Raw genomic sequence first — 27,434 nt, 5'->3', positions numbered from 1 at the left:
TCTGCTAGGTGTTCCTGGTCTCTTCCGTCTGTACTGTCCATCCACGGTGCCTCTGCCCAGTTGGCCGCCGGCTGGCCAGGGCTATAAGGCAGTGGGAGACAGGACAGAGGGTCCCAGGCCTTCTCTTTTTCTTTTATACAGGGAAGAGACCTGCAGATCTGCTGGTAGGTGGTGATCAGCAGAGAGCATATTCCCTCTCTTCCTTAAAGGCTGATGCCTGGCCCTGGCTGTTGTGACCCAGTGGACCCAGCACCAGCCCACGAACCAAGTGTCGCTGGTTCAACTCCCAGCCAGGCCACACGCCAGATCCCCAACTGGGGGCACGAGCGAGAGGCAACCACACAGCGATGCCCCTCTCTTCTTTCTCCAAAAACAAACAAACAAACAAACAATCCAAAAAAACTGAACACACATATAAGACCAGGGCTTGACAAACCCAACATTCATCAGACCCAAATAGGGGCTAGGAGACAGATTTCCCCTAAATGGGTTCCTTTGGCCAAAGGAAACAACAATAATTTACCATTGTCTGTTCTTCCTTACTTTTGGTCCCCACCCCTAGGCCTAAAATTTCCATTTCCCATCCTCAGCTGATTCCCGTGGCTGAATCCGGCTGTGTTCTCAACCTAACGGACCCAGCAGAGGGGCACTCCACACTCGCTTACTTGCACACAGACCGAGATGCTTCGTTCATCTCCGGCCGTTCCCTCACGGGAGAACGGACCCAGCGGAGGTGCATTCCGGCCGTTCCCTAACGGGAGAACGGACCCAGCAGAAGAGCACTCCGGCCGTTTCCCTCACGGGAGGACGGACCCAGCGGAGATGCACTCCGGCCGTTTCCCTCATGGGACAACGGACCCAGCGGAGGTGCACTCCGGCCGTCTCCCTCACGGGACAGCGGACCCAGCGGAGAGGCACTCTACACTCGTACCAGCCACACACACAACTCGTACCAGCCACACGCACAATCAGCTTCCCGAGGATGCCCAACCACCAAGGCAGTACTTAAGTCCAATTTTCCTACCTTGGCCCGTGCACGAGGTTGCCTGGTTGCCGCGGTGTTTGCTTTTGTTTCCCCCTGCGTCGATCCACTGCTGTCCCAACAAGAAGTCTCGGGTCGTTTCCGGACACTGAGGCGGGTGGGCCCTGGGTCAAGCAGGCCACCCAAAAGCGGGTAGGACGCGTCTCCCCACCTTGGCTCAGAGCCCTTTCCACACACAGGCGGAGGATCCCGGACGAGCCCCCAAATTGTGAGAAACGCTCACAATAAAAACTGGGACACAGGACTTGAGCAGTAAAACGAAGCCTTTATTCACGAGTCTGCAGAGCCGGGCGCACCCTCATAGCCAGGAGAATGTGCGCCCCAAGTAGACAAAGGAACCTGGTTTTATAGTCTTAGCTTCCCCACCCTAACGCAACTAGTTTCCCCTCCCCTCTCCTCCTTCCCCGTTTCTCCATGACTGGATACTCCGGAGGTACAATCTAACGCGTTCATCTAAATGCCCCTATTGTGATTTGTGAATATGCTAATGTTATCCACTCCCTTCTCAGAGATCCTTTAATTACATTTGCCCTTAAGACCCTTCAATTACATTTGCCTTTTGTTACCAATGACTTTGCTACTGGTTTGGGAGTCACTATGACCTTGTTTCTAACACTATGTACGGTGCCAGCTGGGGCACTAGACATATTGAGGGAACGACCTTGTAAAGTATAGGGTTGTCTAATGACTCAGCTGTATACCCGAAACCAATAAATAATTTAAAAAACAGAAATAAGTAAATTATTTAACCCAGAATGCCACAGGGAGAAAGGAGCCAGGGGACCCTCCCCCAGCCTCTAACACCTCACTACAGATGCCTTCCCTCCCCCTTTCTCTCCCTCCAGCCCACCCTCTGGGAAGAATCTAGAAGCACCTATGGATCAGAAACCCACCCACACAGGAGCCCTGAGAATTCAGGCTGAAAGTCTTCTCCCCGCCAAAACATCCTCGCCCTTAGAACCAGATGGGTATAAACACAGAAGTTATGCAAGCATCAATACAATGAAGATTTGGAACTTAGAACAATCGTCCAAGTTCACCCGGGGTCTGGGATGAACAAGCCCACCGATATTCAACTTGGGATACCTCAAAACATCCCTCTGGCAGGTAACAATCCAATCACTCTTTGCCCAGGTACAAAGCCATCAGTGATCAGAGTGGGAAAGAGGTCTGAACACAACATGCAGAAGTATTTCTTTCTGCTCAGGGAACATGGGGTTTATGAGGCCCCTCAACCAATCCTAATGGGGGGGGGGGCAGAACAAAGGACAAAGAACATCAGAACCAGCAAATGCTACAGAGCGAATAGGGCTTCTTTCACGTGGCACCTTGGTATAAAACCCAACAACTAGTGTTCAGGAAAACAGGTCCTTATTTACAATATTGCAACCTGGGGAGGACAGTGATCACTTCAGCTCAGAGCCCTGTTCTCCCACGGGACGCAGCACTTCCCTTGCTCCCCAAAAGGCTAGAAACCAAAACATGCCCAGAAGTTCCCCATCCCTTATCTATCAGCTGTCTCCTTCAGGATCTGGGGTACGGTGTCATCAGCCTGCATATAACAGTCCAGGAAAACATGTGCCATGTTGTTACGGAGTGGGGGTCTCCAAAAATCCCCAAAACCTGTGGGTTGGGGGATGGGGAAAAGAGAACAGCTTATAAGATGCCTTTGCATAGCTATGACTGTAGCTAGTGTCTCAGTTATGCAAATGACTTTGGAACTTCCAAGGCCCCAAGAAGATGGGAGGGGTTTGACCATGGAATGGTGCAGAAAGAGCACACAGAGCCTGCTCAAGGTTCTGTGAATGGTCAGAACTGGGTACCACACCCACTGCGTCAGAGGACGAAGTCAGGGATTTAAAAATAGGTGGCAGACATTTTAGTAAGAGAACACCATGCGGCTTTGGAAAGGAAAGGGAGAACTCCATGCAGTTTACAAGGAGGCTGGGAACTACACATGGTTCTGCATTAAAAGCTGGAGGGCACCACAGCACAGGAAAAACCTCCCAAATCAGGCTCAAATGATTGGCAGCTGCTGGTAAAGCTGACCTGTGTCTGGGAAGTAGGAAAATGGTATCTCTGACTTTTCTAAAAGTAGCCTGGTTTGGTAGGGGGAGGAAGGCAGAACTGTGTTTGTGGGTGTTTTAAAGAAAATAAGACTTAACGGCAGAAATCCGCAAATAATCTAAATCTATATAACTATTAAATAGTTCTTTCTCTTTTCACTTAACTCTGGTATTGAAAGTTATGCTTCTGGCGGCGGGCAATCGGGCCCCTAATAACTGAACACCCCGTGGGTTCTGTTTCCATCAGAGCAGCCCGTGGGTTCTGTTACAATGTTGCCCTGGATCACGCATGGTTCTCTCTGCCCTTTCAAAGCCACTGGTGCTCCTCCTCTCTCTCCAAACTGTCGATCTCCTCTCCTCTCCCTAAAATGGCTGCCACCTTATTTTTAAATCTCTGACTGCGTCCTGTGATACAGTGGGCATGGTAACCAGTTCTGACCATTCACAGACCCTTGCGCAGGCCCTGTACGCTCTTCCCTCACCATTCTATGGTCAAAACCCCTCCCATCTCCTTGGGGCCTTGGAAGAACCAAAGCCATTTGCATAACTAAGACACTAGCTACCAGCCATAGCTATGCAAAGGCTTCTTAAAAGCTGCTCCCTCTCCCCCACATCCCAATCTACAGGCTCTGGGGATTTTGGGGGGACCTCGCTCTGTAACACAAGGACATTTTACAAAGGAAGCCTAGAAAATGAGCGTGGTGAAACAACTTCAAAAAACTGATGTTTTTATTTTATTAGATGTCTTCTTTCTTCCTAACACAGACTGTACAAGGGAAACCCAGTGGGGAGGGAGAATGTCCCTGGCAAGAAATGGCTTGTCCGAGGGCCACCAGGCAACTCACACAAACAGTAGAGCCTCACCACTTGGCAAGATGTCAGCCCAGCATGTCCTGGTCATGGGAAGGTCCCGGGCTGAGTCACGGCCAATCCTCAAGGCCCAGGTGCCCATACCCCCAACAAAAACCCAGTCAGCCACCAGAATCTACGCACCCTGAAGACAACAAGGACATGGGGCCAGCAGGCCGGCCACTTCATTGTAGGTAAGACATGCATTCTGTTTTCTGGCCTCACCTTCCTCCTTTCCGTCTCCCCATCTCCATTCTCGCCCCCCTACCAAGGGGAAAGAGGGAGAAGTGAAGGCTGGCTCTCCATGGAGAGTGACCCGGAAACCAGAGGCCCCGGGCAGCCACCAGCTACCAAGGACACCATGTACCTCCACCTGATCCCTGCACTTCATGGGTGGTTTCATCTTTTCTGAGTCCTTTTCCACCCCCAGGGACAGCCCCTCAGCCCCCCACCCATCAGCAGCTGCGGGCTTCCAGGTCACTCCCATCCGTCTTGCTCACTCAGGTCCCAGACACAGACAAGAGTGAGCAGACACACCCAGAAGCAGGTCTGGGAGGGGGCGGTGGGGGTGGAAGGGTGGCTTTTCCAGGAATATAACCTTGATGTGCAGTGAGTTATAACCACAGCCCCAAGGCAGGAGCCACCTTCCCTCCCTGAGCTCCAGCTCACAGGGCACAGCTTGATAAATGAGACAATCAACTGGAGCCCTGGAGCTGTAAAAGCGGCGGGAGGGGCCCAGTGCCCTCCCCAAAGGCAAAGAGAAACCATGCCATAAACAGCAACTGGCACCTGCAGGTGCTCAGGCCTCTGTTAGGCTCACAGGTGGGTGGTTAGGAGTCTAGATAAAACCCCAGAGGCCACCTGGTCCAGGGGTCCCAAACCTGGCTGACAGAATCACCCCAGACCTACTAATGCAGAATCCCTCTGACCAGAACCCAGGAACCCGTATTTCTTAAAGATACACCCCACATGTCTCCAATGCAGCTTATCTGGGGGGCAATGAATCTAGTCCATTCCCCTTCCTGCTGGGAGGACCTGGGCCTTAAATGACAGTGACTACAGGACTCTTTGTTTGGGGGGGCAGTTGTCTCTGGGTATTTAGGTAGTTGCTAAAGCTCTATGATCTACTGATACATGAGGGAAACCTCAAAAACACTATGCTATTGAAATAAATCAGACACAAAAGTTGTCTGTATTGTATGATACCATTTCTATGAAGTGTCCAGAACAGGTAAATCCACGGAGACAGAACACACATTGGTGGCCGCCAGGGGCTGCAGGGAGTCGGAATAACTTCCATGGCAAAGGGATTTTATCCCGGAGATGAAAGGGTTGGAAACTAGACAGGGTGGTGGTTGCACAACTTTGTGAATGTGCTAAATGCTAACAAGCTGTGAACTTTAAAATGGTTAGATTATGTGAAATTCTACCCATTTTTTAAAAAGAGCTCTATTTATGACCTATAAAGAATATTACACTTCCAAGTGCTGTTTCAATACCTAGAAATTCCCACTCTGAAGAACTGCTTCTTCCATCTCATCTGGATGCCTCATATTACCAAAATATGCAGCTAGAATGAGTCACGCAGAAGCAGGCTGAGGAGTGGGTCCTGCCCAAAGCAGCCCTTCCAAGTGCTGTTGGCAGAGCTGCAGCGTCCGCACCTCTGGGCACCTGGCCCCAGCTAGAAAACAAGCCTCGGGCTTGGAGACACCTCCACTTACAGCTCTGAGCCGTCAGCACCCCCACACGGACACCCCTCCACACACACCGCCTCTCAAGCCACCGGCAGGCCCTGGCATTCCTGAGCCATTCAATGGTCTGCCTCTTTCCAGAGTGAGGGGGAGAACCTGCTGCCCCCAAGCCCCAAGATCTGGGTTGTTACCAATAAAAGGAAGACAGATGCTTGCTCTATGAGGTTCTGACTGCTCATGCGTCCACTTACTAATGACACGTGCTCTGAGGCCCATGAGGTGCCGTGCACCCGGAGGGTCTCTTCAGTCATTTCTCACCTGTCAAGAGTACTCATACTCCTTCTGGGGGAAATCAGTGTTGCAAGTCTGACTGGTAGTAAGAAATTTACAATTAAACCATTGTACCACCACTGAGGCTTCTTCAGGAGAACAGCGGTCCTTAATGGTCACATGTCTCCATTCACTTCTGCTATCACCTCTCCAATCAGTCAGACCCAGAGATCGGGATGTCCTCGCCCAGATTCTCTCCAGGACACGGCGCTGGGAGAACAGATCAGGCAGTGTGGTTGTTTCTCTGCCTCATACACAGTGAGGCACAAAGAAGCACTTTTAAAATCCTACAGGGAAGAATAAAACAAACAAATATCCTGTCCTTCACCTGCGAGGATGGAGGCAGCTGCTGAAGCCCTTGAGCTACAGGACAGGCCCGAGGGGCCCAAAGACAGACTGTGAAGGCCAAGCAGGACAAGGTTCTCTCCAACCACTCGTGTATGGGACCTCAGTGCTACGGATGCTGGTCGTCTCTGCGTCCCTTCAAGACTGTGCTCTCACCAGCCCTGGTCAACTCATGCTTCTCCCTGGACTCCCCACCTGAGAAGGGCTCATGGAGTCTCCACTAGTCGCCCGAGGTGCTTGCTCAGGACTCTTTGTCTACAGAACTCATTAACTACATTGCTGGTAATTCAGGCTGCCCATCTCACAGATGAGAATAACCTTGAGCTAAAAAACAGCATTTCACTACAATCTCAAGTAGAATCATAAACTTGCTTTAGAAAATATTTATTTCCACATATATATATATATGGGACGTATATATAGAAATAAATGTGTATATATATACACACACACACACACACACACCTTCTCCTTTCTCTTTACCAAAAGGGTGCTAACCCTGTTTTCACTGAATGACATTAGTTCAGAGAGACTTGTCTTCCTTGCTGACCAGCAGAATGCATTCACCACTGACATCCACTTGCCACTTCCTCTAGGTGAGCCCCATGTTGTCACTTAGCAAACAGCATACTTCGCTGTTCCGGGAGGGCTCCCTATTAAAAAGAACCTGTAAAAATTCTCCTGGTCATGAAAATAATCACCTCTTAATTTACAGTTAAGAAAACATTGCCCTGGCCGGTGTGGCTCGGCCGACTGAGTGCCAGGCTGCGAACCGAAAGGTCAGTGCTTCAATTCCTGGTCGGGGCACATGTCTGGGTTGTGGGCCACATGGGGGCCTGCGAGAGGCAACTGATCACACACCGATGTTTCTCTGCCTCTTTCTCCCTTCCTTACCTTCCCTCTAAAAATAAATAAAATCTTTAAAAAATATATCAGTGTCAGAGGAACATCAGGGAGCATCTAAACCAGTGGTTCTCAACCTGTGGGTCGCGACCCCTTTGGGGGTCGAACGACCCTTTCACAGGGGTCGCCTAAGACCATCGGAAAACACATATACAATTACATATTGTTTTTGTGATTAATCACTATGCTTTAATTATGTTCAATTTGTAACAATGAAAATATATCCTGCATATCAGATACTTACATTACGATTCATAACAGTAGCAAAATTACAGTTATGAAGTAGCAACGAAAATCATTTTATGGTTGGGGGTCCGCACCACATCAGGAACTGTATTAAAGGGTCGCGGCATCAGGAAGGTTGAGAACCACTGGTCTAAACCATCTTCCCCATTTTGCAGCTGACATTAAGCCCACAGAAGGAGAACTGAGAACTGATGTCCCACACTGCATCAAACCCAGGGCCCAGGGCAGGCAGAGGAGACCCCCTCCCCTCAGTGCGCAGTGTGAACCGGCGGCAGAGCCCCTGGGCCAGGGCCAGTTTTAAGTGAGGGTTTGCTCGGGAACCCAAAGCCATCTCCATGAGCTGTTCAGGATGGTTCCAGGACAACCGCTTTCCCAGACTCTCATCTTCACCAGCTCCTTCACTCAGTAAATATTTATTGAGCACTTGCACACCAGACACCAAGCTAGGAATTAGGAAAACAGAGTGCGCTGCCCTGAGGACAGAACCTGCAGCAGGGGCAGAGCAAAGCCAGGAACAAGAGGGACTCGGGACTTGTCCCGCTAGAAAAGTTAAAAGAAAATTAATGTAGCCAGGAATGCCAAGGAGAGGGTGAAATCAGATGCGCTCTCCAGGTTCTAAAAGGAAAAAAGAGAGCTCAGAGCAAAAACACTGTAGACTCCTGGCTGAAAGCAAAGCTTGCCCTGGAATATTCCTGAGAGGCAAAGGCACACCAGTAAACCAGAGACAGGCTGAGTCTGGGTCTTTGCGACCAACCAGTGCATGACTCCAGCCACGTCACTTCACCTTTCTGAGCCTCAGATACCATCTGTGAAATGAGAGTACCAAGAATTCGTACCTTCCCAACAGTGAGAGCTATTATAAGAATCAAATGTGATGTTATCCACAAATATATTTCATTAACTTCAAAATGCTAAAACATCATTTCCTTGTTATAGGTATATTCTCTATACCCAAATAAGCCATTCTCCACAAAATGACTCCATATAAAAAGTTCCCATGAGCCTCTCCAGGTCGGAGCACTGAGGCCAAGGGCCAGCAGTGAGCAATAAGGGTGAGATGCTGCGTGCCGGGCCAGGCCCAGAACTCTCGGCCATGTGCACGCTCAGTGCCAGGCGTCCTCCCCTCACTGGCTCAGCCGAGCTCAGGAGCCTGCAGAAGCCCAGCCTCCAGTTCCCAGGGCACCAGTGCCGTGGGGCACTCGCTTCTGGCTTTTTCCTCGCCCGAAGTGAAAGCATTTAAACCTTACATCCAGAGCTGAAGGCCTCAAGACCTGGCCTTACCAGTGGCTTCTTTCTCCTGACGATGAGACAAGCTAAGGAAGAGAAGGCCCTTCAAACCCAACAGAGCCCGTAAAATAGAAGCTCCTGAGCTCCCAGAAGGGCAGGGCACCCTGCAGAAGCCTCCACAGCATGCTCTGCTCACTGAGCTCCTAGCTTTACTCCCACCACCCTGGATCAATGACCCCTTCTTCTCTGTTCAACTCTCCACATCCACTCCTGAGTTTTTCTCCTCTAAAGATTCAAGACCTAATCAAGAACAGAGCAAAATTAACTGACATAGAGACCAAAAGAAGCAATTCAAAGGATCAACAAATCCAGGAGCTCATTCTTAGAAAAGGTACACAAAACTGGCATACCATTAACCAGACTAGTCAAGACAAAAAGGCAGAAGACCAAAATAAATAAAACCAGAAGTGAAACACGAGAAGTTCCCACCAATACCAGAGTAATATGAAGGACAGTAAGAAATTACTATGAATGACTATATGCCAAGAAATTGGACAACGTGGGTGAAATGGATAAATTTCTAGAAACACTCTCCAAACCTGGATCAAGAAGCAGCAGAAAGCCTGAACAGACCGATAACAAAGAGTGAAATTGAAGCGGTAATCAAAAAACTCCAGGCACACAAAAACCTTGGACTGGATGGCTTCACAGGTGAATCTTACCAACATTCAAAGAACTAACACCTATCTTCCTCAAACGATTCCAAAAATTCAAGAAAAGGGAAAACTCCCAAATTTTTTTTACTGATGTAGTGTTATCCTAATTCCAAAACCAGGAAAAACACAAGGGAAGAAAATTACAGGCCAATATCTCTGATTAATATAGATACTAAAATCCTCAACAAAATACTAGCCAACTGGATCTAGCAATACACATACATTAAAAAGATCATACACCACGATCAAGTGAGATTCATCCCAGGGATGCAAGGATGGTACAATATCCACAAATCAATAAACATGATATACCACGAACAAAATGAAAGACAAAAATCACAAGATCATATCCAAAGATACAGAAAAAGCATTTGATAAATCCAGCACCCATTTATGATTAAAATGCTCAGTAAAGTGGGAATAGAGGGAGCATACCTCAACATAATATACAAGAAACCTACAGCCAACATTATACTCAATGGGCAAAAATTAAAAGCGTTTCCTTTAAGATCAGGAACAAGACAAGGATGTCTACTTTCACCACTTCTATTCAACACAGTATCAGAAGTTCCAGCCACAGTGATAAGACAAGGAGAAGGAATAAAAGGCATCCAAATTGGAAAGGAGGAGGTAAAACTCATTATTTGCAGATGACATGGTAGTGTACATAGAATACCCTATAGACTCCACCAAAAATTATTCGTCCTAATAAGTGAATTTGGCAAAGTAGCAGGATACAAAGTCAATATTCAAAAACGAAGGAGTTTTTGGACACCAACAATGAAATATCAGAAACAAACTAGGGAAAAAATACCATTTACTATAGCAACAAGAAAAATAAAGTACCTAGGAGTAAATGTAACCACCAAGGTAAAAGACCTGTACTCAGAAAGCTACAGAACACTGAAAAAGGAAATTAAGGAAGACACAAAGAAATGGGATCACATACCCTGTCCATGGATTGGGAGAATTAATATCATTAAAATGTCCATACTACCCAAAGCAATCTATAAATTCAACAAAATCCCTATTAAAACATCAATCATGCCACCCATAGCTGATGTGGTTCAGTGGACTGAATGCCAGTCTGTGAACCAAAAGGCCACTGCTTCAATTCCCAGTCAGGGCACATGCCTGGGTCACAGGCCAGGTCCCAGGTTGAGGGTGTGCAAAAGGCAATTGAACTATGTTTCTCTCCCTCTCTTTCTCCCTCCCTTCTACTCTCTCTAAAAATAAATAAATAAAGTCTTTAAAAATAAATACCAATGGCATATTTCACAGATTTAGAACAAATATTCCAAAATTTTACATGGAACCAAAAATGACCCTGAATAGCCACAGCAGTCTTGAGGCAGAAGAACACAGTAGGAGGAATCACAATACCTGATTATCAAACTATACTATAAAGCCACTGTAATCAAAACAGTCTGGTACTGGCATAAGAACAGACACATAGATCAATGGGACAGAATAGGGAGCCCAGAAATAAACCCATGTCTCTATGGTCAATTAACATTTGACAAAAGGGGCAGGAGTCTACAAAGGCATAAAGACAGCCTCTTTAATAAATGGTGTTGAAAGAACTGGAATGGTACATGGGGAAAAAAATGAAACTAGACCACCAACTTACACTATACACCAGAATAAACTCAAAACAGCTAAAAGATTGAAATAGAAATCGTGATACCATAAAGTTCCTAGTGGAAAACACAGGCACTAAAATTTTAGATATCTCATGTAGCAATATTTTTGCCAATGTATCTCCTAGGCCAATGGAAATAAAGGAAAAAAATAAACAAATGGGACTACATCAAATTAAAAAGCTTCTGCACAGCTAAAGAAACCTTTATCAAAATAAAAAGAAAACCAACTGTATGGGAGAACATGTTTGCCAACAATACATCAGACAAGGGTTTAATCTCCAAAATATATCAAGAATTCATACCACTCAACACCAGGAAGACAAATAATCCAATTTAAAAAAGGGGCTGTGGACCTGGATAGACATTTCTCCAAGAAGGACATACAGAAGGCCCATAGGCATATGAAAGAATGCTCAACATCACTAGCCATCAGAGATGCAAATTAAAACCAGCATACCACCTCGCAGGGGTCAGAATGGCCTTCATTAACAAATCAACAAACAACAAGTGCTGGCGAGGATGCGGAGAAATGGGAACCCTACTGCACTGTTGGTGGGAATGCACTCTTGCAGCCACTATGGAAAACAGTATGGAATTACCTCAAGAAACTAAAAATGGAACTGCCTTTAAATCCAGCAATTCCACTGCTAAGATTATACCCTAAGAATCCCAAAACACCAATTCAAAGGAACCTATGTACCCCTATGTTCATAGCAGCCCTGTTTACAATAGCTAAGTGCCGGAAACAGCCTGAGTGACCATCTATAGGTGAGTGGATCAAAAAACTGTGGTACATCTACACAATGGAGTACTATACAGCAGAGAGAAAGAAGAAACTCCTACCCCTCACAACAGCATGGGTGGAACTGGAGAGTATTATGCTAAGTGAAATAAATCAGCCAATGAAAGACAAATACCATATGATCTCACCTATAACAAGAACCTAATGAACAAAATAAACTAATGAGCGAACTAGAACCAGAGACATAGAAACATGGACCAGACTGACTGCTGTAAGAGGGGAGGGCATAGGTGGGGTTGATTGAAAGAAAGTGAAGGGATTAGTCAAGGAACATATATGAGGGACCCACGGATATGGACAATGGCGTGGGGATTGACTATGGAAGTGGGGGGCAGGCTGGCTGGAGGCAAGCAAAGGGGAGAGAGGTGGGAGAACTGCAATAGCATAAACAGTAAGACATACATACATAAATAAAAAAGGTTCAAGACCTTATTCTTATAGTAACCCATCACCACCAGCAGCGACACATCTTGCCAAATTCAGGAAACCACCTGCCCAGTTAACTATAGGACTTTGTCTTAACTAGTCAGTAGAGAACTTCAACTAAATATATAGAGATGAGCTAAGTTGTAGGTACATGTTACTCAATTAAGTACAGGTTTAAAACATTTCAAGTCTCCTCCAAATGCCCTCGTATTTCTGCAGGCCATTTGTCTACCACCACTGTGCCACACGCCTGCCACCAGCAGGCTCTTCCCTCGAGATGCTTGGGCAGCTGGGTCTCATACCAGATCCCAAGGGCAGAGCCAGTGAAGCTGTCCTGCATGTATCCTCTGGGCCAACAGAGGAGAGGGTCCTTACCTCCCTGGGCTCGTCTCATAGGCCCATCTGAGTCTCCCCACTGACAGTCCCTAAACTAGCCTTTCTCCTGAGGTGGCCTTTAACTCCACCCTCCATGCTCAAGCAGATCATCCCAGCTTTTCCCAGTTTCTTCTGGGCACAGAGGTATCCTCAGAGTTAAAAATTTCCTTGTGAGACTACTCAGCACCGCAGCTCAGCAAGGGAGAATGGATCTCACCTCAGTACCAACATATGAATGAAAATCTCAACTCAGGACCCACTTATTGGCTCAAACCCACAGCTGGTTCACACAAGAATCATCCTACCCATCTTCTCTCTGGTCCACAGTTATTTGGCAGAAGTGGGTTTCTACTCAATAAGCTATGTCCTTTCTAAAAAACAGAAGCCATGGTAGTTACTTTCTTCAGTTAAACAACAATGGAGACAGGTCATAAGCAGCATATTGGCCCCTACACAGCATGAACAGCATCTGATATACATACATCTTTCACTGCTCTTGTCTGCCACTCAGATTTGGGATAAACCCACATCAGCCTGCCTTTCTGAGGATGCATAGCTGTGTTTTTAATCTAATTCAAGGGGCTGGAGATAAATCATCGTGAAGGGTCCCGATTTTCCTAGCGAAGAGCCTGCAGCAGCAGCAGCAATGGCATGTTAAGTCCAGGGCAGGCAGGAAGGGGGTCACACACAGGGATGAAGACCACAAACCAGCGCTGTTTGTCTTTGTGCCAGCCTACGTGGCTGCAGATGAAAGACAGACCCAGCTCCACGGAGGCGAGTGAACCAGAGCACAGGAAGCACAGGGCGGGGTAGGCAGATGGCCCCATGGTTACAGCATTGTTTACACCTTTCACTGCGAACCAGACCGCAGGGTCTGCTCACCATCTCAGCCAAGACCGTACAACGGGCTGTGGGTACAAGAGGGCCTCAGAGGTGAAGCCACAGAGGTCAGCCTTCATCAGCCGAGTCACGGATGGGAGGAAGCCGCTATGCAGAGGCCCCCTGAGACATGAGCACTGCCCGTGTGCCATCCACAGCCAATATGTCCCAGGAAAGAAAGGCCACTGGCTCCTGCCACTTAGCCTGGCGGTAGGCAGTCACCGAAACCCAGGGTTTAGACTACAGCCCTCAACTGTTTCCCTCCCGTTTGTGGTGAAAACAAACACAGGTCTTCCCTGTAAGGAAGCTTCTCTCCTCGGAGAAGCAGAGGTTGCCTGCCACTGGGGACAGGAGACAGCCCATGACCTGCAAAAGCTATGCAGTCTAGTGCACTAGACAGGAGCTACATGTGACGATTTAAACTTAAATTTTAATTCATTAAAATTAAATGAAATAAAATAAATTCAATTTTACAGTCATACCAGCCACATTTCAAGTGCTCAGTCACCGTATGTTGCTAGTGGACACACTGTTCAGCACAGATACAGAATACGTCCATCATCGCAGACAATCTTATCAAGGAGCCCTGGCCGGGCAGCTCAATTAGTTGGAGCATCGTCCCGACACACCAGGGTCGTGGATTCAGTCCCCAGTCAGGGCACACACAAGAATCAACCAATAAAAGCATAAAATCGATGTTTTTCTCTCGCTTGCTCTCTTTCTCTTCTTCTCTCACTCTAAAGTCGATAAATTTTTTAAAAAAGAAAAGAAAGAAAGAAAGAGCTATCAAAGAGCACTATATTAGAAGATCCGTCATGAGGCCAGAAAGATAGGATCTTCCAGCTTTTGGCTAGTAGTAGTGATATGATCATGGATGTTACCACTGTTATTAACAATTACGCCGGAGATAACAGAATTTGTAATTCTGTTACCTCACTATCACTGTTGTGATTGTTATGAAGTCCTATTTTTATGGAACCCACCCAAAACACATAAAGTATTCCTGTTAGAATAAATAATAACATAGTGAAACCCATATCTCGACCCTGATCAGCAGCCCATCTGCTCACTCCGACTTGCAGCTTCATCAGCCCCTCCATGCTAGAAGCCATTCCTTTGAAGGACAAAGGCTCACAGCTCGATAACCAGTAAATTAGGTCAAAATTAACTGTGGCTCATTTAAACTGAGGGAAACAGATGTGTGCAACTGCATGGCTGGACGGAGCATGCCGCGTGCCGATGGATATGCTGGCACACCAAGAGAATACAGGAGGCAAGGTCTGTGCCTACCAACCAAGAGAATGTCTTGCCCCTGCCGCCCAGACCGCTTCTGGAAAAAGACGAATCCCCAAATAGTCAAACCAAAATGGGACTGATCTCTCCTTCAGTTTCCACAACCAAAGCTAAAAGGAGCGAGAAAAGGCCCATGTAATACCTCAGCTTTAGTACATTTGTATGCTGCCCGTTCTCTGCATCTGACTTGTCAAAGATTCTCAGCTCCGAACGGGCTTTTGTTTAGGCCAGCCATTTCACGTATCAGTTGCTCAAAAATGCAAATTCATTTTAATATTTCCCTAAGCAACGTTTAATTAGAAAGTAAACTGATGTTTTTTTTAAGACTAAATAAACACGTAGCAAAGGCAAAGAGGTTATCGTTGGATGACCTACTCTTCGATCATTAGAATGTTCCTATGTGGACAGGGCAAGACTGGCTCCATCTCTCTGGGGCCCCAGCACTAATCAACGACAGCACAGAGGCGGCCCTCATCTCTAAGGAGAAACAGACCAAAGCATGGCAAGGAAATGTCCCAACGACTTTTTTTTTTTTTTGCTTCAGGATGTTAGTTGCTATTAGGATCTGCTTCCTGGAGCCCAAATATCAAAGCAATTTATTATATTAAGTATATCATTAACTTCATTTCACATACTATAAAGAAAACATCCTTGAAAAGAACACAAATTAAAACCAAAATCCATGCTCTCTAGATCTAACGTTCTCCAAACCCGGGCTCTACACATCAAGGCAACTGCTCTCCAGAATGGCTTTCCATGTCACCCCTTGAATTTCCCTCCCCCTCGCTCCTATCCCTGTCCCGTTTGCTCCCACTCTTTCCCGTCTTAAAGCCTCCACCCACCAAGCCCCAAGACAAACAAGCAGTTAATAAACTAAATAGAGGCCAGAGACTGAGCTGCATGCAAGGAGAGAGATGCCAAGTGGAACCGGGAAGTTTTTCAAGGTCACATCCCTTATCGAGCCAACCCAAGAGGCCAAGCAACTGTTTACCTACTTAGAAGCCAACGTAAAACAGCAAATACTTTGCCTTCTCATCTTTTGGAAGCACACAGGTCAAACATCCTAACTTCAGAACCAATCAACCAATTCTTTCCCAGGCAAGTGTATCGTGCAAGAATCTACTCCAAAGAGATCTAAAGCTAAACAGTACGCAACCCCCAAAGAAGGCTCTTTGTCCCAGGACCTTGTGCTGTAACAGAAACTTGATTTTCAGTCTCCAATCAGGACACTGAATACTCCCTGGCCTCTAAAAAGCAGGAATTATAAAGAGAGAGTTCATTCGAAGAAAAATAAACCTGTAAAGCCTGTTAGGCTTTGTGCTTCATTCCAAAGGACTTTTTCCCCAAAACAAGACATTATTAGCAAGACCATTAGAGCCCTACAAGAGAGGGTGCTGTACACCAGAATCCCAGCTCCTCGTTCAAAATAACGCCTGGAATGGCACAGCACTAGCCACCATTCTCACCACTAAAAGAGCCCACTCACCTCCACTCTCCATTTGGCTCCCCCCATAAGCACCTTTTCTATAACCTGGATATGCTTCCTACCCTCCAGGCCTGTCTTCTTCCAGGTGTGCGGTAGGTCCACAAATATTCCTGAAGGGATTCCTACGTGTCAGGACATAGAGAAGACAAAGATGTGATCCATGCCCTCAAGGAGCAAATCAGGAAACAAGACAGTGAACAATCATAATACGTGGCAGGAAATGGTGGGCCTGAGCTCAAAAGAACGCTTTCCACTGGAGCTGGGAAGTCCTAGAAGGCACTCCTTGGACGCTGAAGGCAAGAGGAACACTGTCTCAGGCAGAGGAAAGAGCAAGCGTGATGGCTGGGCCATCATGAAACGGACATAAGATCAGAAAGAAATTCAATGTGACAAGAACTATGGAATCCCCTTTCTTGGACTTGGCCTTTGTAAGAAGGGGCTCAGCTCCATAGGCTAGCAGAGCCAGAGAAAAAGAACTGACTATAATATAGGGCTCCTTCTCAGATGCAGGATTTCCCTGCAAAAGCTCTCCCTGCTCCCCCTCCCTGAAGCAGGTGGCCTTACCGTCACTCGTAGGGCTTCTGCATTCTGGCAGCTTCTGCTTCCAGCCTTAACCTGTGCTGCTGAGCATCCTCACCTCACTCAGAGGTCAAAGGGCAAGGAGCTGCAGCGTTCCCTTCTGACCCCTTCTCACTCCATCCCCGTGCCCTCCCAGATCATGCAGCCCACTAAGATCCCACTGCAGTGAAGGGTTTACTGTGTCCACATTCACCTGCTCCCGTTTGGTAGTCACATGCCTGTTTTTCCACCTGCTCTATCTCCTTCTTAAATTGTAAGTTTTCTGAAAGCAGGGATAAAATATCCCCTCCCCCCCATCTCTATATAGAACTATACTCACTCAAGCAATATTATGCAAAAACACTGAAATTCCACAGGTTTAAAAGTTAAAGGGAGGGAGTATAAAGTGGAAATTGGCTTAGGGCCAGAAGCAGGATGGCCATATAATTTATAGGCCACATCCAGACACTTATAAGAGGGAAGGCAGCACTTTTCATAACCAGCGGGGACAACTTATAAGCCAGGTCTGTCCCAGGAAAAACAGGCAAATGGTCACCCTTGCAAGAAAGGTCATTCCAGATAGATGTGAGTACACCAGAGCTCCCCAGGGGGTAGGCCAAGGCCCTCCAGGCACCACCTGTGCTCGCAATCTGAAGGGTCTGTACCAGACAGTCCTCAGGGCAGAAAGCCCAATACCAGGAAGTTCTTCCTTAGATCTAACTCAAATCCTTAAAGATTCAAATTAATCCCCCTTTTATTAACTTCACAGCAATAGAGAACAATGGTATAGGAAGGCAGCCTCAGGAAAAAATAAACCACCTGTGTCCTGACTTTTGGTAGGAATTCCTCATTATTTGTTGGACTGTTAGTTCTCCATCCTTCAACTGAACCGAACTCAATCTGGCTGCACCATAAAAGCCGAGGATTTTGCAGTCACTCCCAGGGAGGACACAGGTCTTCTTCAGTTTGCCCCAAGGAGCTTTCCCAAACCAAACCCAAGGAAGCAGTGGCACCTGTGCACATATTTTGAGACCAGGATGCTCTTTCCTGAGCCCTGGCAGGGACTGTCTCCCACCTGGCTCCACTCCGAGCCCCCAGAGCGCTGCTCCGAGACCACGGCAGAGCTGGGCTGACTGTGAAGAACCAGGGAGCTTCTCTTCCTCCCTCCCCGGCTCTGCATGCTGGGATCTCTTTTGAGGACACAGACCTTGCGGACTTCAACAATAAACACACACACACACACACACACACACGTTTTGGATGGGGAGGGGAACAAGGACCTGAAGAGTCTGTACCAGGGAACACAGGGAATGGAGCAGGCAGGCTCCAGCAGCCCATGCCCACCAGCAGTCACACACCTACTGGTAGACACTCCTCCCCAGGGGCCGATGATGATGAGTGCCAGACAAACACTCCTGCCCGCTCCCATCCCTCCCCCTTTACAGCCATATGTATATTAAAAGGAGGTATTTCAGAAGCATTGTATAAAGACAGCCACTGTTTGATCACCCAGAGGTCACTGAGACACTGCAGACAAAACGTTAAAGAGCAGGCAACCCTGCCCCGTGTGACCTTGGGCTAGTCATTTCACCTTGCCCAGCTTAGGTTTGTCATCAACAAAATGGCACAATAGGGTTAAGCAATGTCAACGCAATAAATGTAAAAAAAAAAAATGTTAATGACAAAATAGGGTTAGGTGGTTCACAAGGTTCTTCCTGGCTCCCAGGTTTGTGTGTTTATATATTTCCTGAAGAAATAGCTAAAGAAAAACCCGTGAAGACAGGAAAAACTTTTAATTTCTATTTTGAAAGTGAGTATTTTGAATGCAGAAATCACGCACTTGACCACCTCCACCGGCTCCCCTTTTCCTCCCCCACGGACCTTCTGGTCTGGCTGGTGTCCACCAGAGCCGCAGGCCTGGGAGCCTCGCAGAACAATAACACAGGCAAATTAATTTAGCCAGTGCTGACGGGAACCCACGAACTCGGTTTGCAATTTCTAGCAGGGAGACTGGCCATAAAAGTGAAATTCATGTTACTCATGATCTAATAAACCCATTGCCTGGACAGAAATGTATCAACGAATAATGCCCAACAAATTCTTGCAGTTTTTCTAATCATGAGGGCTATTCGTATCAAAACAAGGTCAATATCTCGAAAGGAAAAGCAGAATATTCGGATTAGAACCCTATCTGCCCTATCACTCACACACTCACACACACACAGACACACACACCTAGATGCCAAGTTTGCTCACCTAACTGTGGCAAAAAATGGTAAGTGTGAGAACCCCTCCTGTTACTGTTCTGTGTCAACCGCAGGGTGCTCGCCTCCACAGCCCACGGAAGCTCCACCAAGACAGGCCCATTTTCATCGCATGCAAAATGAAGCTGCACCCCTCCAATACTTACCGGCAACTACCCCGGTCAGCGCTCGCCCTGGGGACCTATGCACTGCACCCCGCCAGTTACCTGGGATACGTTTGCTAAAATCGACAGGAAGAAGGAAAGATGAATGCAATTCTACCGCTGACGGCTGAACTCATGCGGGGGGAAAGCAAACGCAAGCCGGTGAGTCCTCAGCCGTGCCTGCACCTGGGAGGCTACTGCAAGGGACGGATGCGGGCTGAGGAGCTGCAGGGAGAGGAAAGGGGTGGAAGGCGGGCTGCGAAGTGCTCACCTGTCCGTACACCTTGATGGGCTCGGGCTGCAGAGCAGCGCTCCGTCTGCTCCGGAGCGGCTTCTCGTTCGCCCCCCGGGCGTCCCCGCGCGCCCACAGCGGCCGCTCGCGCAGGTCGCCCTGCACCACGAGGAAGTCCCGGCCCTGAGGCCAGGGCGTGCGGCCGCCGTGCAATGTCTGCGTCCAGACCTCGCCGAGAGCCCCAGGCGGCAGCAGCGCGACCAGGGTGAGTAGGAAGCGGAGTCGCGGCTCCCTCCTGCTGCTCCGCGTCGCCATGTTCGAGCGGGCGCTACAGCAGGTGGCGCCGCCGCCAGGAGAGAATGCGCAGCGCGAGGCCGGAGCCGCGGGGCCGGGCCGCGCACGCCGCTCGCGGGGCTTGCAGGCTGCCCGCGCCACACCCGGCCGCCCTGGTGCGCCCTGCCTCCGCCGCCGCCTGGGCCGGTTCCGCCTGGCGCGGCGCCGTCACGTGGGAGTCCCGCAGCCGCGTCCCCTTCGCGCACTTTCTCTGCTCCGGCCCCTCCCCTGCGGAGGGATGGGGAAGTCAAGGCACGGGCCAGCGCTCGCCAGGGTGCGTCCCCTTCCGCGCCACCTGCACACCTAGCCCAACACCCTGCGGCAGTCAAGAGTTGTGTTGGGCGCGCCTGTCTCCTGAGTTTATTTGCCACCTATGGCGGGTCGTGTCGAGGTTGTCCCAAACCGTGACCAGTCCCTGTCCTGCCGCGCGACCACTGCCACCGCCTTCTGCCCCATCCCCACACTAAGGGAGAACCATGGCCCAAGAAAATGAGCTCGGAAAACAGAGAGCACATTAGAGTCCAGGCGAAGCTGCTCCTATTGTGAACCTCAAGAGTATGAACTACTCTGGGCCACACAAAGTACCTGAAGGGGCCACCGCCATACACAGGGCCTCAGCAGAGTGGTGTACCCAGGTCCCTCCAGGGTGGGCAAGCGCAGGGCCACTCCACCGCAGCGGCAATGGGCGCACCCACGCTCCAGTACCTGCAGCCGGCAGCAAGTCCTCCACCGGAGGGTGTAAAGCCTGTCACTGGAGGCAGGAGGGACAGACACCCAGGCAGTGGGGGGGACACACTTGAACCCTAAATTCTACTGGAAGATCCAGACCCTCTGAACCACAGGAGAGAAAACTTTGCTTGGGACTGGAGGCACAGCCATGGTAGGTACTTTTTGCAGGTTTGTGGGAGCAGCCAAGGCCTAGCCACTATGGTCTCTGTTTAATTTTATGCTTCCCTGTGCTCTGGACTCAGATCCTGGGTTTTGCTAGGACTACAGACTGAAGGGTAGAGGAAGGACTTCTGTAGTTGCAGGCAAGTCCTTGGCTCAGGGGAGGGGCGCGGTCCGCTCAGTTCTGCCCACACGCTCTGCGTACTCAGTGCTCCGCAGCAGCTTGGCTCCTACCTCCTCTCTCGTGCTCCGGTCAGCCCAGCGGAGTCGCCTTCCCTCCCGAGTACCACCAGTGACGGCCTGATGGCCTGCCAGAGGAGGGGCAGCCTCTCCTCACCTGCCGAACCCCAGGCTTTTGCCACGTCCTCTGACCCTGTGCCAGACTTGCTGGGGACCCCACAGCTTCCCTCCGCTGATTTTCTTCCCTAGTTTTTCTGTCCATCTCAAAACCACCTAGTTCTCCCCTCCAGGCAAATTGCTTCTCTGGGAAAGCAGCTGAACTGAGACAGGACAGTGAGAAGCTAGGAAAATACGTTGGCAAGTGGAATGGGGAAACTGAGACAGATAGCTGAGCACAAGGATTTAGTAGTTTGCAGCCAGATGCAGAAGGTCCCCAGGCAGGAAGGCCCCAGTGCTTGGCAGGGGTCAAAACTGGGAAAACAAGGGCCTGGCCGTGACATCTCCTCCCTGGCCTTCCCTCCCTGGAGACAACATCTACCCCTCAGCTGTATTTCAACTCCAAGCCCAGAAAAAGCAGCAAAACCACGTGGTGACACCAGAAACAACTGCAGTGACTGAAGACCCCCTGCCCTGGCACTAACCAATCAGAGGGGACCATGACCCTGAAAGGGCACACCTGGAGAACTGATGAATATTCTGCGGAGACCCTCCCCCTGAGACCTTCATTAAGAATCTGGCCTGCAAGAGAGACATAAAAGCCTCAAGACAAAGGACCCAGCACACTTGTGAGCTAGCCTTGGTGGAGCAGCCCACACCATTCCCTTCTGCCCCTGACTTCTTTCTTCACGGGCACGAGTCTCCTAAACTCTAAGGCAGGGGGCAGCTGGGAGCTTATCCCAGGCTAACCTCTAAACCTGTCCCCAAAAACCCCTTTTCTCTGACTCCCCAGTGAGCTAAGGCAGCTTAGCCTGGGCTCTCCTGTTGCTTCTTCTATGGTAAGCCCTTCCTTGTTTCACTGTCCCCAGCTTTAATAAATGTACCCTCATAGTCACTCGGACTCATGCTGTGAAATCTTTCCTACACAAAGTCAAGAACCCTCACACTACAGCTGGCCCCAGGCAGACCTGCTTAGGGCCAGGTCCCTGTCTGTTAACAGAACCGCTACCAGCCCTTTCTCCCCACCTAGACCAGCACTGTGTTGTCATATCACCTTAGCTGTGGCCACCCTGTTACAGTGTGGGGGGTCCCCAAAAATCCCCAGAGCCTGCGAGTTGGGGGATGGGGAGAAGGAAACAGCTTTTAAGATGCCTTTGCATATCTATGGCTGGTAACTAGTGTCTTAGTTATGCAAATGGTTTGGTTTTTCCAAGGCCCCAAGAAGATGGGAGGGGTTTTGACCATGGAATAGTGAGAAAAGAGCATATGGGGCCTGTGCAAGGTTCTGTGAATGGTCAGAACCGGTCATCCTGCCCACTGCGTCACAAGATGCAGTCAGGGATTTTAAAGTAAGGCAGCAGGCATTTTGGCTAGGAGAATACCATGTGGCTTTGAAAAGGAAAGGAAAACTCCACGTGATTTACAAGTAGGTGGGGAACTCCTCACGTTAAGAGCTGGAGGGCACCGCCACACAGGCAAAACCTCCCCAGTCAGGCTCGAATGATTGGGAGCTGCTGGTAAAACTGACCTGTGTCTGGGAAGACTGTATCTCTGACTTTTCTAAAACTAGCCTGGTTTGGTAGGAGGAGACAGGACTATGTGTTTGTGGGTGTTTTAAAGAAAATAAGACTTAACGGCAGAAATCTGCCAATAATCTAAATCTGTATAACCTTTAAATAAACAATTCTTTTTCTTTTCACCAAACTCTGGTGGTGAGCAATCGGGCCCCGCATAACGGAAAAGACCGTGGGTTCTGTTACAACCTGAGCCCAGACACAGTGACACCTGTACCCACCACGTAACCCCACTGGAAAGTGAGAGGAACGTGGCCCGATCCAGAACACACTGTAGCTGATTCTAATTCAATTATTGTTTTTTTCAATATATAGTCAGTGAGAACCTTCTCTACAAAAGCAACTATCAAGAGTCCTTGTAAGGGTGGATTTGAAGACGGGGGGCCACTTTGCCCACACAGACTGCTGACAGGTTCAGACAGCGATGTGCGGGGAAGGATTCACAGGGCAAAGCCAGCTCCTTGCTGGTTTTGATGTGGATTTGCATCTTGGATGCTGGAGAATCGGCAAGAAGGCTCAGACATGGTTAACTGACTCCCTTGAAAGCCCTCCTTGTAATCATGTTCCAAGCCCTTCTCAGGTGGATAATCTATGAACCCCAAGACCTTGTATGCCTTCTATCTACATGGTGTGGTGGAAAGCACACTGCATGTTGCATCAGAAGGTCCACTCTAACTTCGGGGACTTAGCCAAACAACCTCTCTGAGTTTGTTTTTTCACCTACAAAATAAGGATCTTAATTCCTACCTATCGCACAGAATTACTGAGTACCAGATGAGAAAATGCATGTAAACTAAAATCACTGTGCACATTGTGAAGGCGCCAGGCAGAAGTATTATGTATATGCAAGTAGCATTGGAGACACAAATTCTAGTCTTGGCTTTGCAGCCAAGTTATTGTGTGATTTTTGTTCCGGTTACCTCTGGGCATCAGTTTCTTCCTGTGTGAAATGAAAGAGACCTTGCAGCCCTGGTCGTTCCCCAGCCCCTGCAGGACCCCTCCCGGGCACGAGGCAGGAGCAGCCACAGAAGAGGCCTCCCAGGAGGGGACAGAGCTGAATTGTGCAATTGAGTGGGGTGTTCCTCTTTCCTTCAAACCCAGAACTGGGGTGTAAACAAACCTCCACTTCCTCAGAAATGACATCAGGTTGGGGTGGGAATGGAGACAGACAGCAGGCAGCACGGCACCCCCCTGTCCCCACCTGCATGGCCATGCTCTTGACACTAGTTGGCATCATGAGGACATTAGCATGCACAGCAGCTTAACACTAGACTCACAGGCTGCCCTCCTTGGTCCTGCCCATCCTAGGCCTTTCGGAGCCAGCCCTGGAGATGAGGCTACGGGAAACTGCCCAGAGGCCACAGTGTCCCAGTTTTATCCAGATAAGTTTCACATTTAAAATAACAACAAGACCAGCCTTGAAGACAAGGAGGGAAAGTCCCAAATGCCTAACTGGACTTCCTTCTGTTCTCGCTCCTCTGGCGGCCTTCCCAAGTGCTGGCATCTGTCTGCTCGCTCTCCTCCCAGCCCCTGCCTGGCGACTTCTGTTCATTCTTCAGGCTCCGAGAGGCCGCCTTCTTCACCTTGCTGAGCTTACATCCCCGCCTTTAAGGCGCTGAGTCACCTGCCATCTTCGATACTCTCTTGTCCCATATTTAGCCTCATCTTCCTCTTGAGCTAGAAGCGTCAGGAGGGCAGCCCCAGGATCCTCTAACCCCAAGGCACAGCATAATCCTGGCACAAGGTGGGTGCTCAGGGACATTTATGGAATGCATGGGCGTGCATGATGGGGGTGGGGGTCACACCCCCATTTGCCTTGTGGTAAGGGTTGGGGAGTGGTTAAGGAACCAATGCAGTTGAATTTCAGAACTTCTCTTACCACCATCTGCCCCACTCCTTTCAAAGGTAGACTGAGTCCCAACCAGACCTCTGAGTCACTTTCAACATTGAAGAGGTGATGTGATTCCCTCTTGCTTTGACTTTAGTCAAAGCAACTCCCATTCACGTCACCAGCCAGGGTAAAACAGAAATGCCCTCCTGCCCCAAAGAGATAGAAATAGCTTTTTCACCCTGACCAAGTGGCTCAGTTGGCTGGAGCATCATCCCATACACCAAAGGGTCGCAGGTTCCATTTCTGGTCAGGGCACATGCTTAGGCTGTGACTTCCATCCCCATTTGGGGAGTGTATGGGAGACAACCGATCGATGTTTCTCTCCCTCTCTTTCTCTCCCCCCACCCTTCTTTTCTGTCTAAAATTATTGAACATAGCCTTGGATGAGGATTATTTTTAAAAAGAAAGCAAGGCTTTCTCCTGCTGTTGCCGGAAGTTCCTTTAGTTAAGGCAAAGTTCAGGGTAATATATGAGGTTTAAAATACATATGAACCCAGAATGTAGACTAGGTAATTTATAACCTCACTCCTGAATTCAGAGAGGTTCTGGAAATAGCAGTACTTTTGCATAGCAGTGATTTACATTTGCATAGCATTATAACAGCATTATCTACCAGATTTCATCTCACAGCAGCCCTTTGAAGTGGGTCAAAGCAAAGCAGGCATTATTGACGCTTCTATTTGACAGGTTTGGAGAATTAAGCCTTAGGAAGAAAGATTACATGACTTGCTCCAAGTCACATCATGCAATTTGGTTAAGGGTTAAATCAAGCCCAGGTTCTCTGACTTTTTCTACATCTGATACCTCCCTTAGGAAGAGAGAGGAGGAGCTGGTATTTCAGGTCCTGGGTGTGGTAGGGCAAGGACAGGGAGAGGCTGGGCAGAAAGGCCTCTTTCACAGCTGGCCCTGCTGTGACCCTCCCTGCAGCGACCCTGTCCCCGCCCCGGGTGCCTGCAGAGGTGAGGTACTCGTGTGGGGAGTCATGTTACCAAGCTCATGAGTCAAATTCTGTTTTCTACACTTCTCTAGAAGACAAATTTAATGACAGATTTGGGTTCCACCACTGACCCTGGGGCTCTTGCATTGACCCCTCAAAACACAACTTCTTGAGCTTTTGTAAAAGTATTTAGACGTTTGTGTGTGAAGGGAGAACCTGAAATTTTGTTATTGTTATGCAAACAGAAGGGCACACCAACCTGAGGTCAGGCAACAGTTTGCTAAAGGTCCCTAGGAGTACAGGGTAGGATTCTGCTCCCTGGGTTGGGAGTGAGTGGGAGGAACTCAAGCTGAGATTCTTTGAAACCCTGAGTAATTACACATCAAAGGCTTATGGACTCCCCCCCCACCCCCGTGGCCTTTGCAGTGCAGGAGCTGGGTGAGGGCCCAGAGGCCCCCCTTCAGCTTGGACACAACCGAGTCTAAGCACCGGAAGTGCACCTGCAGCTACCAAGACTGCGAGATAGATGCCCAGGCTGTCTCTGTGGCCACCTTTATGGGATCCATTCTCACAGGGACCTAAGACTTCTTCCATCTCTCTGCACCAGGAAAAAGAGATTAAAAATGCTCCCCATTGGCCGCCACTGCTTACCACCTCACCTAAAAGGCCACCTCTGGATTCCGCCTGCTTCCCTCCGCCACCCCAAAGCCCTATACCCTTGATTTATATCTGTCTCAACACGATCCCGCCCTGACTCCCATTGTCCTGGTGCCTACTTCCTTTTCTAAGTTATAGTCAGGGCTTCAGAGCTGTTTCCCTGTCTTACACTTTATAGACTATATCTTGTCGACTTGAAATAAACTTCTTGGGGGCAGAGGTAGAATTACCCCCACCTGCGCCACTCACAGGTGTCAGCAGTTGGTTCCATAAGGAAGAACATGTTGGAATCTGCCCCTGCGGAGACCATTTCCCATCCTAGCGTTCATGTCAACAGAGGCTAGAAGGATAGTTGAGGTCTTGTCAACATCAGGTGAGTCAGCCTGGCCAAGAAGTGACATTCTCAGGTAGTGCATGCGGCGAAACAGCTGTAACTGGTAAGGACTGCAGGGACTGTCACAGAGACATTAAGACCACCCCCCAACATGCCCTGACCTGGGTCAGTGTTGCTCAGTGGGTTGGGCATGGATCCCACAAAGCAAAACGTCGCCGGTTCAATTCCTGGTCAGGGCACATGCCTGGGTTGCAGGTTTGGTCCCTGGTCGGGGTGCATACAAGAGGCAACTGATCCATGTTCCTCCCTCACATCGATGTTTCTCTCCCTCCCTTCCTCCTTTCTCTAAAACTAACTAACTGAATAAAGCCTTTTAAACAAACAAACAAAAAAGACCAACCTTCAACAGATTTATGGCTTAGAACCAATATAACACCAGCTCGATCCAACATGGCAACTAATTTTGGTAACCTCTAGCCTCTTTATATGCTCTTTGTAATACATTAGCACACTAACTGGCACACCCCACAGCGCCATCATCAGAAACAGAAAGCTGTGTCCTCCCTCCCACACCAACACCCTCCCACCACCCTGGAAAAACCCTGAGTGGTCCTCCCCTTATTTAATGCCCTACCCCTCATTTCAGGGAGACTCACTAACAGGAGTAAATCCCGCCAGCGAGGGCTGCTCTGGCTGTGGAGCAGCCGCTCTTGGTCCCACGGCCTGACTAATCCACTCTGCCCCCATAAGCTCTGCACTGGCCTGCGTGCGAAGTTGAGAACCCACGGTGGATCTCAAATGAGCAAAATGCAGTATTTAGGCCTTTGTGTGGAAAGCAGTGTTCGAAACCGGGTTAAATTAATTAAATCAGGAGGCCTTTAGACTGAAGTGGCTCTAATGCCATGGTCCAAAGCAAGTCCAAACCTAAGCAAAGCCAGTCACAAACAGCTACTGCGTTCTAAGCTATA

At 48.8% G+C, this 27,434-nt stretch overlaps 1 protein-coding gene across 1 annotated transcript in view; it reads right to left on the bottom strand.

Moving 5' to 3' along the window:
• SORL1 (sortilin related receptor 1) overlaps positions 1-19,873 on the bottom strand; it is a 169,156-nt gene extending 149,283 nt beyond the window's left edge. The window contains exon 1 of the mRNA XM_090257292.1: positions 19,556-19,873. Coding sequence (XP_090113418.1) covers positions 19,556-19,831 — 276 coding nt within the window. The 5' untranslated portion in view covers positions 19,832-19,873. The remainder of the gene's footprint in view (positions 1-19,555) is intronic.
• Between the last annotated feature and the right edge of the window lie 7,561 nt (positions 19,874-27,434).

The sequence above is a fragment of the Furipterus horrens genome, unplaced genomic scaffold (assembly GCF_987537825.1).
Source record: "Furipterus horrens unplaced genomic scaffold, mFurHor1.1.pri manual_scaffold_11, whole genome shotgun sequence".
In the NCBI taxonomy this organism is placed as follows: domain Eukaryota; kingdom Metazoa; phylum Chordata; class Mammalia; order Chiroptera; family Furipteridae; genus Furipterus; species Furipterus horrens.
The sequence above is the reverse complement of the archived record's forward strand: the minus strand, read 5'-3'. Positions and strand labels throughout refer to the sequence as shown.